At 44.2% G+C, this 13,155-nt stretch overlaps 1 protein-coding gene across 1 annotated transcript in view; it reads right to left on the bottom strand.

The window, feature by feature from the left end:
- Positions 1-3,072: 3,072 nt before the first annotated feature.
- TMC2 (transmembrane channel like 2) overlaps positions 3,073-13,155 on the bottom strand; it is a 105,031-nt gene continuing 94,948 nt past the window's right edge. Inside the window, exons 17-19 of the mRNA XM_015099466.4 lie at positions 11,639-11,717; positions 10,467-10,578; positions 3,073-7,753 (exon numbers count right to left, since the gene is read on the bottom strand). Coding sequence (XP_014954952.3) covers positions 7,536-7,753; positions 10,467-10,578; positions 11,639-11,717 — 409 coding nt within the window. The 3' untranslated portion in view covers positions 3,073-7,535. The remainder of the gene's footprint in view (positions 7,754-10,466; positions 10,579-11,638; positions 11,718-13,155) is intronic.

Consider the following 13,155-nt stretch of genomic DNA (forward strand, 5'->3'; position numbering starts at 1 on the left):
TGGGCCTTTCTTGTCTCTGTGTTCACCCACTGGGAAGGATAATACACTGCAGCATCTCTTCCTCTTTTTATTTAGCCTGGTGTATGGCTCACTGTGTCATTTTGGTGTAATTAAGCCGGAGGTTTTACTCTGAGCAGTGTTAATGGGGACTTACGGAAATGAATGTGCTATTTAAGTTCAAAGGACTAGGCAGAGCTTCAGGAAAGGAAATTACATGAAACAACCACAGGATGGCAGCACTTAACACTCATTTCCTGAATTTTTCACATCAAATTTCAAAGGTGTCTGGCAATTCCCAGGCCAAATAAACCCTGCAACATTCTTTGGTAACGATTTATACATATTTGCAGCATTTCTTTACAGAGACACATAAGAATGGGAAGCCTTCTAGAAAGATCGTTTAGGAATACTGGGTAAAAGTTTTAATCAGTCAATGCTGTTTGTGTTCATTACCTGAGCCTGAGGATATTTGATCTTACCAGGCCTATGATGATATCTGTTACTTATTGAGAACTTAGTCTAACGCTTGGCACTTAGTCTTATATGTGTCAGCTTGTTGAATCTTCACAGCAGAATCTGGAGGTCCCTGTGCACCTGTCCTTAGGTTGCTGCTGCTGCGTTGCTTCAATCGTGTCTGACTCTGCGACCCCATAGATGGCAGCCCACCAGGCTCCTCCATCCATAGGATTTTCCAGGCAAGAGTACTGGAGTGGGTTGCCATTGCCTTCTCCGGTCCTTAGGTTAATTCCTGATATATTTTGATTTATTTCTAGTATCATATATGCTTTGTATTTGTGCTGTTTTTTGTTTCTTTGTCCTCCTTTTTCTTAGAGGCACTAGTAACCTAAGATCACTTTATTTTTAATTTTTTAGTAACGTATTTTTTCTTTTTTATTGAGGTATAGTTGATTTACAGTGTTGTGTTCAGTTCAGTTCAGTTCAGTCGCTCAGTCGTGTCCGACTCTTTGCGACCCCATGAATCGCAGCACACCAGGCCTCCCTGTCCATCACCAACTCCCGGAGTGCACTCAGACTTGAGTCCATTGAGTCAGTGATGCCATCCAGCCATCTCATCCTCGGTCATCCCCTTCTCCTCCTGCCCCCAATCCCTCCCAGCATCAAAGTCTTTTCCAGTGAGTCAACTCTTCACATGAGGTGGCCAAAGTACTGGAGTTTCAGCTTTAGCATCATTCCTCCAAAGAAATCCCAGGACTGGTCTCCTTCAGAATGGTCTGGTTGGATCTCCTTGCAGTCCAAGGGACTCTCAAGAGTCTTCTCCAACACCACAATTCAAAAGCATCTATTCTTTGGTGCTCAGCCTTCTTCACAGTCCAACTCTCACATCCATACATGACTACTGGAAAAACCATAGCCTTGACTAGACGGACCTTAGTCGGCAGAGTAATGTCTCTGCTTTTGAATATGCTATCTAGGTTGGTCATAACTTTCCTTCCAAGGAGTAAGCGTCTTTTAATTTCATGGCTGCAGTCACCATCTGCAGTGATTTTGGAGCCCCAAGAAATAAAGTCTGACATTGTTTCCACTGTTTCTCCATCTATTTCCCATGGAGTGATGGGACTGGATGCCATGATCTTCGTTTTCTGAATGTTGAGCTTTAAGCCAACTTTTTCACTCTCCTCTTTTACTTTCATCAAGAGGCTTTTAGTTCCTCTTCACTTTCTGCCATAAGGGTGGTGTCATCTGCATATCTGAGGTTATTGATATTTCTCCCGGCAATCTTGATTCCAGCTTGTGCTTCTTCCAGTCCAGCATTTCTCATGATGTACTCTGCATAGAAGTTAAATAAGCAGGGTGACAATATACAACCTTGACGTAAGGTTTCAGGTATATAGCAAAGTGATTCAGTTATATACATATATTTCAGATTCTTTTCCATTAGAGTTTATTAGAAGATGTTGAATATAGTCTCCTGTGCTATACAGTAGATTCTTGTTTATAGCACTGTGTATCTGAGGCTCCAATACTCTGGTCACCTGATGTGAAGAGCCGACTCATTGGAAAAGACCCTGATGCTGGGAAAGATTGAGGGCAGGAGGAGAAGGGGATGACAGAGAATGAGATGGTTGGATGGCATCACTGATTCAGTGGACATGAATCTGCGCAAACTCCTGGAGATAGTGAAGGACAAGGGAAGCCTGAGGTGCTGCAGTCCATGGGGTTGCAAAGAACCAGGCACAACTTAGCAACTTAACAGCAACAACTTATCTGTTAATTGCAAACTTCTAATTTATCCCCCCTTCTCCTTTGGTAATTATAAATTTGTTTTCTACGTCTGTGAGTCTTGTTTCATAAAGAGGAAGTTTATTTGCATAATAATTTTTTAGATTTCACATATAAATTATATAATAATATGATACTTGTCTTTCTCTGTCTTAGGGTGATAATCTCTAGGTCTATCCATGTTACTGCAAATGGCATTATTTCATTTTTTATGGCTGAGTAATATTCCATTATATCTATATCTATATATATATATAGATAGATAGATAGATAGGTAGGTGTGTGTGTGTGTACTGGCTCCTTGTATTGAGAGCATGGAGTCTTAGCTATTGGACTACCAGGTAAGTCCCTACCATATCTTTATGTCCATTTATCTGTTGATAGACCTTTAGGTTGCTCCTGTATCTTGGCTGTTGAAAACAGTGCTGCTATGAACAGTGAGGTTCATGTACCTTTTGGAATTAGAGTTTTTGTCTTTTCTGAATACATGCCCAAGAGTGGGATTGCTTGGTCATATGGTAACTCTTTAGTTTTTAAAGGAACCTCTCCATAGTGGTTGCACCAGTTTATAGTCCCAAAAATATTTCAGGAGGGTTCCTTTTTCTCTATACTCTCTCCATCACTTATTATTTGTAGATTTTTTGATGATGGTCATTCTGACAAGTGTGAGGTGATACCTCATTGTAATTTTGATTTGCATTTCTGTAATAATTAGTGATGGCACATCTTTTCATGTGCCTATTGGTCATCTGTATGTCACTTTGGGAGAAATGTTTATTTAGGTCTTCTGCCCATTTTTTGGTTAAATAGTTTTTTTCTTTTTTTCTTGATATTGAGCTGTATGAACTGTTTTGGTATTTTGGAAATTAATCTGTTGCTGACTGCATTGTTTGCAAACATTTTCTCCCATTCTGTAGGTTATCTTTTTGTTTTGTTTATGGTTTCCCCTGTTATGCAAAAGCTTTTAAGCTTACTTAGGTCCCATTTGTGTATTTCTGCTTCTGTTTGCATTAATCTAGGAGATGAACCCAAAAAACTATTGCTGTGGTTTATGTTAAAGAGTGTTTTGCCTATGTTTTTCTTTAGGGGTTTTATAGTATCTGGTCTTACATTTAGGTCTTTAATCTATTTTGAGTTTATTTTTGTATGTGGTGTTAGAGAATGTTATAGTTTCATTCTTTTACATACAGTGGTCCAGTTTTCCCAGTACCATTTATTGAAGAGGCAGTCTTTTCTCTGCTGTGTATTCTTGCCATCTTTGTCGCAGATTAATTGGCCATAAGAGCAGGGGGTTGCTTCTGGACTGTCTATCCTGTTCCACTGACGTGTATGTCCGTTTTTGTGCCAATACCGTACTGTTTTGATTATTGTAGCTTTGGAGTATATTCTGAATTCAGGGAGCATGATTCTTCCACCCCTGTTTGTCTTCAAGATTGTTGTGTCTATTCAGGGTCTTTTTGTTTTTTTCCATACAAGTTAAAATTTGTTTTTGTTCCAGCTCTGTGAAAAATGCCTCTGGTAATTTGATAGAAACTGCACTGAATCTGTAGTTTGTCTTGGGTAGTATGGTCATTTTAACAATATTGATCCTTCCAATCCAAGAACACTGTAGATCTTTCCATCTGTTTGTGTCATCTTTAATTTCTTTCATCAGCATCTTATAGTTTTTTGGAGTACAGGTTTTTGCCTCTTTAGGTAGGCTTATGCCTAGGCATTTTATTCATTTTGATGTGATTGTAAATAACCTAAGGTCACTTTAAATTAAATTTTCCATTTGAACTTTTTAAATATTTTTTTGTTGTTGTTGTTTATTTAGCTGGGCTGAGTCTTGGTTGAGGCACATGGGATCTTCAATCTTTGTTTCAGCATACAGGATCTTTATTTGAAGCATGTTGGATCTAGTTCCCCAATCAGGGGTCAAACCCAGGCCCCCTGCATTGGGAGCATGGAATCTTAGCCACTGGACCACCAGGGAAGTCCTCTTGAGTTTTTCTGACACACAGCTGGTATGGGGATTTTTGATTCTCTGTGTGAGGGGTGTCTTGAGATATAATTTCTCGAAGGAGATCTTTGTCTTCCACTTTCTGCTGAGGTCAGAATAGACCAATGTCCCTTTCTGCATGGCAGGTTTATTCCTTATTGTCCCTTTTATAGCATATGGAACTTTGTTGTCCCAGCTTTGGGTGGGCTCTACAAAGCATATCTGAATTGAGGGTCACCAGTGTAGTGGGTGCTGTTGGTACCCTGCCTAGGTTCCTACTGGCTGGTGCATCACTTCTAGTTTCTGTGAGTATCTGAGTCACGGGGCAATCAGCTGTCCCCCTTGATCTTCAGCAGGAGTGTGTTTTTACTTATATGCTTCTTTGTATAATGGGCCTGTTTATGGACACTAACCATGTAGATTCTTAGAAATGAAAGAATCAGCCTTCAAAAATAGTGTCTGACAGAAAATTTTAGTGTCTGTTTCATTTCCCTCCAGTAAGGAATGTGCAGACAAAGTAAGGTAATATTAGTAAGATAACAGTTATAGTTCTCTGGATAAACTATTAAATAGACTTGCTAGTTCAATCAGGCTTTCCTGGTGGCTAGATGGTAAAGAATTTGCCTGCAAGGCAGGAGGCCTGCGTTTGAGTCCTGTGTCAGGAAGATCCCCTGGAGAAGGAAATGGCTATCCACTCCAGTGAAAAGCAGAGATAGCACTTTGCCAACAAAGGTCTGTATAGTGAAAGCTATGGTTTTTCCAGTAGTCATGTACGGATGTGAGAGTTGGACCATAAAGAAAGCTGCACACCTAAGAATTGTTGCTTTCAAACTATGGTGCTCGAGAAGACTCTTGAGAGCCCCTTGGACAGCAAAGAATCAAACCAGTCAGTGCTAAGGAAAACAGCTCTGAATAATCATTGGAAGGACTGATGCTGAAGCTGAAGCTTCAATACTTTGGCTACCTGATGCAAGAGCCAGCACGTTGGAAAAGAGTCTGACGCTGGGAAAGATTGTGGGCAGGAGGAGAAGGGGGTGACAGAGGATGAGATGGTTGGATGGCATCACCGACTTAAGGAACATGAGTTTGAGCAAACTCTGGGAGATAGTAAAGGACAGGGAAGCCTGGTGTGCTGAAGTCCGTGGAGTCGCAGAGAATGGGGCACCACTTAGTGACTGAACAGCAACAAAATTCAAATCATTCTTAGGTGAATTGAGGAAAGAAAGAGAAAGGAAAGAGGGACGGAAGGAAGGGTGCTCTTCATGGTTGATGATCCCTAGGCTGAGTAGTGAAGCTTTACGATGGAATGAGCTGGAAGATCAGCCCTGAGAAGGCAGAGATGAAACTCCCCTCACACTGTTTTCTAATGAAATGTCCCAGCTATAAAGTCATACCAGATGAACATCCCTTCTCTCTTACCCATGCCTTCTTCCTCTACCCATCTCCCTAGCTCATTTGAAGTTTCCTTTTGCATGATGGTTCTAGGATCCACCATTAACAAATCCACTGATGGATGTCTTTCAGAAAAGCTTTAGTGTTTTCATGACAGAGATCTGGTAACTATTTAAATTAAGAAACCTGTTAAAATGTGTCCAAAAATTCTTTGACCACTTTCCATTCAAGAGCTGGAGCCTAATTTCCATCTCTGAGTGTAAGCTAGACTTAGTGACTCTGTTCTAATGAACAGAAACTGGTGGAATTGATAGTGTAACTTTTGAGAACAGGTTATAAGAGGTGTTGTGGCTTCCTCCTTGCTGTCAGATCACTGGGGGGAAGTGAGCTGCTGTGTTGTGAGGATACCGAAGCAGCCCTATGGAGAGGTCAGTGTAGGGAGTAAGCAAGTCTGTGGATGGCCAGCAAGGAACCAACACCTCCTGCTAGCAGCCATGAGTGAGCCACTTGTGAGTGTATCTTCCCGCTCCCAACAAATGTTCTGATGACTGTAGCCCTGCCTCAGATTGTGACTGCAGCATGCAGAACCAGAATTTCCTGGTGAAGCCAATCCCAAATTCTTGATCCACAGAAACTGTGTGAGATAACAAACGTTTACTGTTTTAAGCTGTTAAATTTGGGGAATAATTTATTATGTAACAATAGATAACATACATTCCTTCACATAAAGTTATGTGTCATCAGAACAGGATAGTTTGTGTTTGTGGTGGGTGAGTAGGGATATTGGTCAGCCTTGGAAGCCTGAGGGTAACCTCTGGGAGTCCTGGGCTGAGACTGGCACCCTGCTGATACTTGTCCCATGCTGGCAAGGCCTCCTCAGTGGTCTGGCCTCCCTGGCTGATGCCCCCACGAGACTTCTGCACAGAAGTGACATGCAGGATGTGATCACCAGAGACGAGGCTCTGCACTGTACTCTGCAGAGCTCCTCCCCCTCCCCCAAACCCTTTACAGTAAACAATCACTCATTTTAGAATTTCGTGCATAGAAAGATTTTTCTGCCCTGAGCAATATTTTGTTTCCTTCACCAGGTCTTCCCTGATGGCCGGGAATGTAAAGAATCCATCTACAATGCAAGAGGCCCAGGTTTGATCCCTGGGTCAGGAAGATCCTCTGGAGAAGGAAATGGCAAACCACTCCAGTATTCTTGTCTGGAGAATTCCATGGACAGAGGAGACTGGTAGGCCACAGTCCATGGGGTCTTGAGTCAGACACGACTGAATGACTAACACTCTCAGTTAGGCCAGAGGAACCATGCTGCTCTCTCTTTGCCTTGCTGCCAGAGGCTCCAGTGCCCTTTTGATGCTTGATGGCATCAGCTCTCCTCCAGCTAGTTTCTGGAGAATCACCATTTCCCACTCACCAAGGCTGGACTTCATTTTACTTTTATTTTCATTGGCTTCTTGAACCTTTTGTTTACACTGCATCACCCCCTTTGGAAGGAAGTGGTTGGTGGTCAGGAATGTGTGTCCCTCTGCAACCTCTTCCCAGCTGGTGGAGCTGGTAGAAACCTGTCCCCACGTGGGCTCCGTGCAAAAAGTCTATGATGGTGATCATGGCCCTGCCCCCTCTCCCCGAGTCTGGAGCTGAGGGAATCTGCTGTGAGTGCAGGGTCCAGAGCTGCCTGAGCCAGGACTCTGGGATGGGTAGTTAGTTGGGGGAAGGCTCAGCTCTCCTAAGAGGTGGATGAAGCCATTGTCCTCTGGGCAGCTAACAAGAGCCTGAGACTGAGTCATCAAAGTCCCCACAATTGGTGAGAGTAGAGAGAACATGCACGTGTATGAGAGAAGAGAGGAGGGGGGAATGATTTGGGGGGTGGGGTCTGAGGATCAGCCCCAGGACCATGCTCCATTAGTCCCAGCTGTCAGTGGGGTGGTCTCCAGGCCCGCTTTCCAGATGTTGACCTCCAAGGATGAGCTTGAGGCTGGGCTTGGCCAGAGTCTGGTCTGACACCAGGGGCCCGAGATACATGGAGGTGCTGGGAGGCAGGCAGCACAGTCTTGCCGGCAGAACTGGAGGCCCCAGAGCCCTGTGCCTTCTGGTCCAGGGTCTGGCTTTGGCTAGCAGAGTGATGGGCAGTCCCTGGAAATGAACAAGACAAGAATGAGGATATAGGAGATTTCCCTACAGTGTCCTGGTGTGGAATTGGAGTTCTTGGAAGCTGCCCTGTGCTCTAGGTAGATTCCAGTCCTATATGGTGATGTAAGAATGGCTGGATCACCTTGGGCACCTGGGGGCACTTTGGCCCATTCTTGGTATAACAGCTGTGTTGGAGGAGTCTGATCTGCTGGATAGAGAGCTAGATTTTGAATGCTGGTCTTAGGCTAGACTCTCTGAGCCTGGTTTTGTTGAGAATAAAATCAGAGCTATAATAAGAGCTCACAGATGGCTACCAGGGTCAAATATGATGATAGAAAGGGTTGTAGAAACTGGATCAACCCCAGGACAGTGCCCTGCTAGTCAGATCCATTTCCAGCTCTTTCACCTACTTGTTTCCCTCCTTTCCTTAACTCCGAGTTAGGGACAATTACTGGCTTGTTCTTCACCAAACCCAGTTCTAGGACATAGAAATAGACTAAATTTCCATTGTGGATAGTATGGCCTGTGGCTGAAGTCCAGGCTTTGATGGGCACTGTATCCATGAGTGACCTCTAGGCTCCTCCCACTCCCAGCCTGATGCAGGACAGGATGAACAGAGCCAGGGTTCCCCACATCACTACTTGGGAGGAGAGTGGCCATCAAGTGGAAATACCCAATTTGGGCTTTATAGAGTGAGAAATTTTTATTGTGTTTGAGCCATTAGCTGTTTTAGGCCTGCTTGTTAGAGCAGTGTCAGTGAATACTTCAAGAAAGAGAGGGCTTCCCTGTGGCTCAGATGGTAAAGAATCTGTAGTGCGAGAGACCCAGGTTCAATCCCTGGATTGGGAAGATTCTCTGGAGAAGGAAATGACAAGAGAAGTTAAATGAAGGCAGTGATAGATGCTGTTGGGAGTTTTCCAGGTGAATGTTTAACACTCTTCAGTTTCCCCCTACATCCTAGTCCCACTGATGTGTTCTGATAGCCCTTTCATTAAAAAAAAAAAATCAAACAGTGCAATATTGATTTAATCAGCATAAAATCGAAAGAGCTTCAGATCTGTAATAAAAAATTCAAATTTGGAGAGGAGCAAACTTTAGATCAGCAGCCAGTAAAGAACGTAGGGGAAGGGAGTGGATAAGGGGTACAGGAACCCTGGGACTCTGGGGCCATGAATGGACCACTGTCAACCCAATGTTAGTTTCTTGCTTTCTCATGGAAAATGTTTTATAAACCTATTTTTTCTTTTCCATTGATGTTCAAATACATCCATCCATTTTTTGTCTTTTTTTTTTTGTTGGTGATACGGCAACATAATGTCGCATTTACTCCATTTCCTACCCCTTGTGAAAAAAATCGGGTGAATTCAAACACTTTCTTCAGGTCCATGATAAATACCAACCACTCGCTCTGCTGCATTTCATCTCTGAACCAGCTGTGGACAGACTGCAGCTGATCTTGCTAAGAGGGCTGTAGCTTTGAAATGCCTTCCTTACATTTTTGAGACTCACCAGGAATAGGTTCTATGTTCACACAGACTTCTTGTCCTCTTCTTGCAACCCCCACTTGTTCATGGCTTATTTTAATACCTGTTGCTACTCCAATATCAATGAGTGTTTGCTAGGAATATCCAAGTAGGTGCCGTTTTTCCTCCTGACTTGCTTCCACAGTCACTCTGCACTATTGCATTTGGGGAACTGAGGGTTTTCACCTTCGGGGAAATAACTGCTATGGGGCTAGATTCTTCTTGGTTCTGTTTCCTGAAGTCTAGCCTATATGTTATAAAGGCAGCAAATAAATGGTAAGTAATTTCCGTACTATAAATTCTAACTAACTCCTAAACTCTCAGCAATTTCTTGTGCATCTCATTCAATTTCCACATGAAAGGTCAAAATTACTGCATACTGAAACTTAAATTTTGATACAGGGACAATCCTTGGAAAACAAGAACAGCTCAGAGACGGTCTCTTTCAGTTTGCTTTCCTCACTGCCGAAGTAGAGGTGGTCTGTGATTCTCCCCTTTGAAGTTCTGTCACACTTTGGAATGTGTGTGGCCCTTCCTCACCATGTTACTCTAGTTGTTCTAGTGCTTCTTGTCTTTTAAGAGAATATGAGTTGGTTCTGGTGGGAGTAGCAGCGGCTAGATGCAAATGTCCCTATTTCTTCTCTTAAAAAATGCTCAAAACAGCGCAGAAAACAAATAGCTCCTCCATCCCTGGCAGCTGCATTCCATATAAGCCAACCTCAGGGCATCTTAAAGGGATCTGGGTGGGACACCAGGCATGCTCCTACAGTGGTTTAAGTAGCCAGATACTAAGAGGATATGACATGGGAAATGATAGATGTGGAGTGAGATGAAGGCAGAGTCACTTCAGAAATGAAATAATGAAGAACCATCACCATAGACAATGTGGCAGGAGACTCAGAAATGAGGGAAACAACCCTGGTACTTCCCCATTTTACAGACAGTCCTCCTCCCACTGGTTTCAGGAAGTCTGTAAGCACTTCACATGCATAATCCCACCTCATTTGCACCACCCTGGGAGGCTACCTATGATTTGCTCTTGCTTCTTGCTTCTATTTGCCCAACTTCATACAGCTAGTTAGAATTTGTCCCAATTCTGACTTCAGTCCCACATGCATCTGATTTCGTAGCATTTGCTCTTTTCACTTTCCATGTCGCCTTGTAAAAAGTAATCATCGTGCAATAGAATATACCTTCTTTGGTGAGCTGGGTGTCATTTTTGGAGTTGCTTTTATCCGTGTCCTCTGAATCTCTGGCTGTGGCTCTGCTTTTGACAGATTTATGGCTCTTCTCAACTTCACGGAGCTGCAGGGAAAAAAATGAATGGTTGGTCCTGGCCAGGGAAATGGGTATTTTGAGTTTTGGACCCCGGGATGGTGAGATCCAGAGGGCAGCCACCTTAAATCACTGGTTCTTGTTCTCACTGCTGGTCGGAGAGGGCACCCAGGACTCAGGTTTGCATAGCATTTGAAGGGACATCTGGCCAGGGGAAGACAGACCCTCAGCCAATCCTGTATTTCAGTGCTCTTCTACACCTGGGCAGGAGGACAGTGAGAGGGGCAGGAGGAAGTGTGGGTGGGGACTGGCAGTGAGGCTGACTTGAGATTAGTTCCAGAAGAGAGGGTGAGAAAGCAAGGATGACAGGGCTTAGGGAGGGTTGGGGTCCAGCTTTTTCCACATTAAAGGGGTGGGGGTGGGTGTTGTGAGAGCAGAAGAGTCAGGGTGTCATCAGATGTTGAGAGAGGCTGCGCTAGTGTGGAGGGGAGTCACGGAGGCTCCTTAGGCCATGGGGCCCAAGCACTATGTCGTTCTGACAATGTTGTTTTCTTTAGTATTTCTAGTACTCGTTTTAATCAGTAGGAGTTATTGTGGGTACTAGTTTTATTATGTTTGAACACTGGTTTAACCCATTGACTTTTTCCTGTTCTTTAGCAACTGCTCAAAATTTAAGTCATTGAAAGAAAGTGAAGTGGTTCAGTCATGTCTGACTCTTTGCGACCCTGTGGACTATTGCGTGCCAGGCTCCTCCATCCATGGGATTTTTCAGGCAAGAATACTGGAGTGGGTTGCCATTTCCTTCTCCAGGGTATCGTCCCAACCCTGTGATCGAACCCCGGTCTCCCGCATTGCAGCCAGACTCTTTACCATCTGAGCCACCAGGGAATCATTACTGTTATGTATTCCCAATTACCCTCAGACTATAAATGGGTGTCACTGAATCTCTCAAGGCTGCTTCCTACCATACAGATAACTTAGGGTTTGGTTTAGAAGAAGTCCTTTAAAGAACACAACTTGGCTTAAAAGGTGAATTAGCAAAAGCCAAAAACATAACATTTTGTTTAATGAAAACTCCCGACAGACTTACCGCTTGGATTTTCTTTCTCAGCTGGGCATTTGCTCGAGAAAGGCTTTTGGAAACTGAGTTCAAGTAGTAGATGGCCAGGCTGCAAGAGAAAAGAATGCTCCAGAGGTACTGTGATCTTGGAAAATGATGAGAGCTGGACACCTTACCTAGGAATCATAGCTGGCCTCTGGGAGTAGATGACCTACTTTGCCTCTGGGCAGGGTGGTGGGAAGTCTAACCATTGTAAGCTCCCCACCTAATATCAAGAAGGTCTTGGATATCCCTGTTCTCTCTATTTTATTGAACACAATTTTAGTTCTCTGAGTGTTTAATGAAGGCTAGCTAGAGGAATCAGTCCCCTTCTTGGAAATCTGAAGAGGCAGGGGAGAGGCAGTGTTTCTTGTCTGCAGGAACAGCCTGGGTACCAGGCTCTGTGCCATGTGGATCCCACTCCACATCTCCATGGTTTTGATGAAACTCTATAAAGAAGAAATGATGACCTCCATCTTTAAGGGTCAGCATCCTGGAATGCAGAGAGTTAAGTCATTTGCCCAAGGCCACCTTATCTGTTAGCACTTGTCAGAGGCCACATTTGATGCCAAAGCCCTTTCCACAGTCTTCAAATGCAGAGGGAGAAGAGAGAGGTGCTAGGTGACCTGCTCCAAGTTTGCTTAGAAACTGCATAGACCCTGAAGGCCCTCCCCCAGGGTACACGGACAGGAATGTCTGTCCTGGACTTGTGGTTTTCAGAGGCCGGCCCCCGCTGGCTGACTGGGTGTCCTTAAAGCTGTAGTCTGGTTTCCCTTTCATGGGACCTGGGATTTGGGGTTATGACCTGGATGTACCACTTGAGAGTGAGGGGCCACAAAAGCCTGGGATGCCTCCTGGACTAGGTGCTCTGACAGCTTGTCCTTATCTCTTTCCTTCCTGCCTTTCAAGCCTCAGCTGCCCAGTTGAGTCTTCTGATCCTTGCCCTGGGGCTACCCTGAGCCACTTGAGCAGGGTCCAAGAGCTCTCTGCAGGCAGAAGGGAGGAACTACATTGCCTTTGGCAGAGTATAGGTCAGAGGTGTCCTGTGAGCCTCCTCAAGCAGACTCAGAGGACTATGGGTGATGAGAGGCCAGAGGGAGGACAGGTGAAGGGACCACCATCTGTTGGGAAGGCACCCAGCAGGCTTTGCCTGCTCTCCTCATTCACAGCCCATATTTTAGGGAGGAACTGGCTGTTTCTTTTGAGGCTGTTTTCTGTGCAGCCTGCAAGGTCTGGTTTGGCATTTGGGTTGCAGCATTTCCTCAGGTGGTGGTCATTACACATTCCCTCACATTCAGACTAGACACAGAAACCAAGGATGTAAGGAAATATACCTATTTTGGAGAGCAGTTCAGCACTGTCTACAAAGATTGAAGAAACACATACCTATGACCCAGCCATTCCACTTTTGGAAGTCTGTTTTAGAGAAAACTGTGTACAAGGAGACGTATATAAGGAGAACATTTGCAATAGCACAAGAGTGGAGACAACCTACTCTATGCAGAGAG

The sequence above is a fragment of the Ovis aries genome, chromosome 13 (genome assembly GCF_016772045.2).
Source record: "Ovis aries strain OAR_USU_Benz2616 breed Rambouillet chromosome 13, ARS-UI_Ramb_v3.0, whole genome shotgun sequence".
Lineage (NCBI taxonomy): Eukaryota > Metazoa > Chordata > Mammalia > Artiodactyla > Bovidae > Ovis > Ovis aries.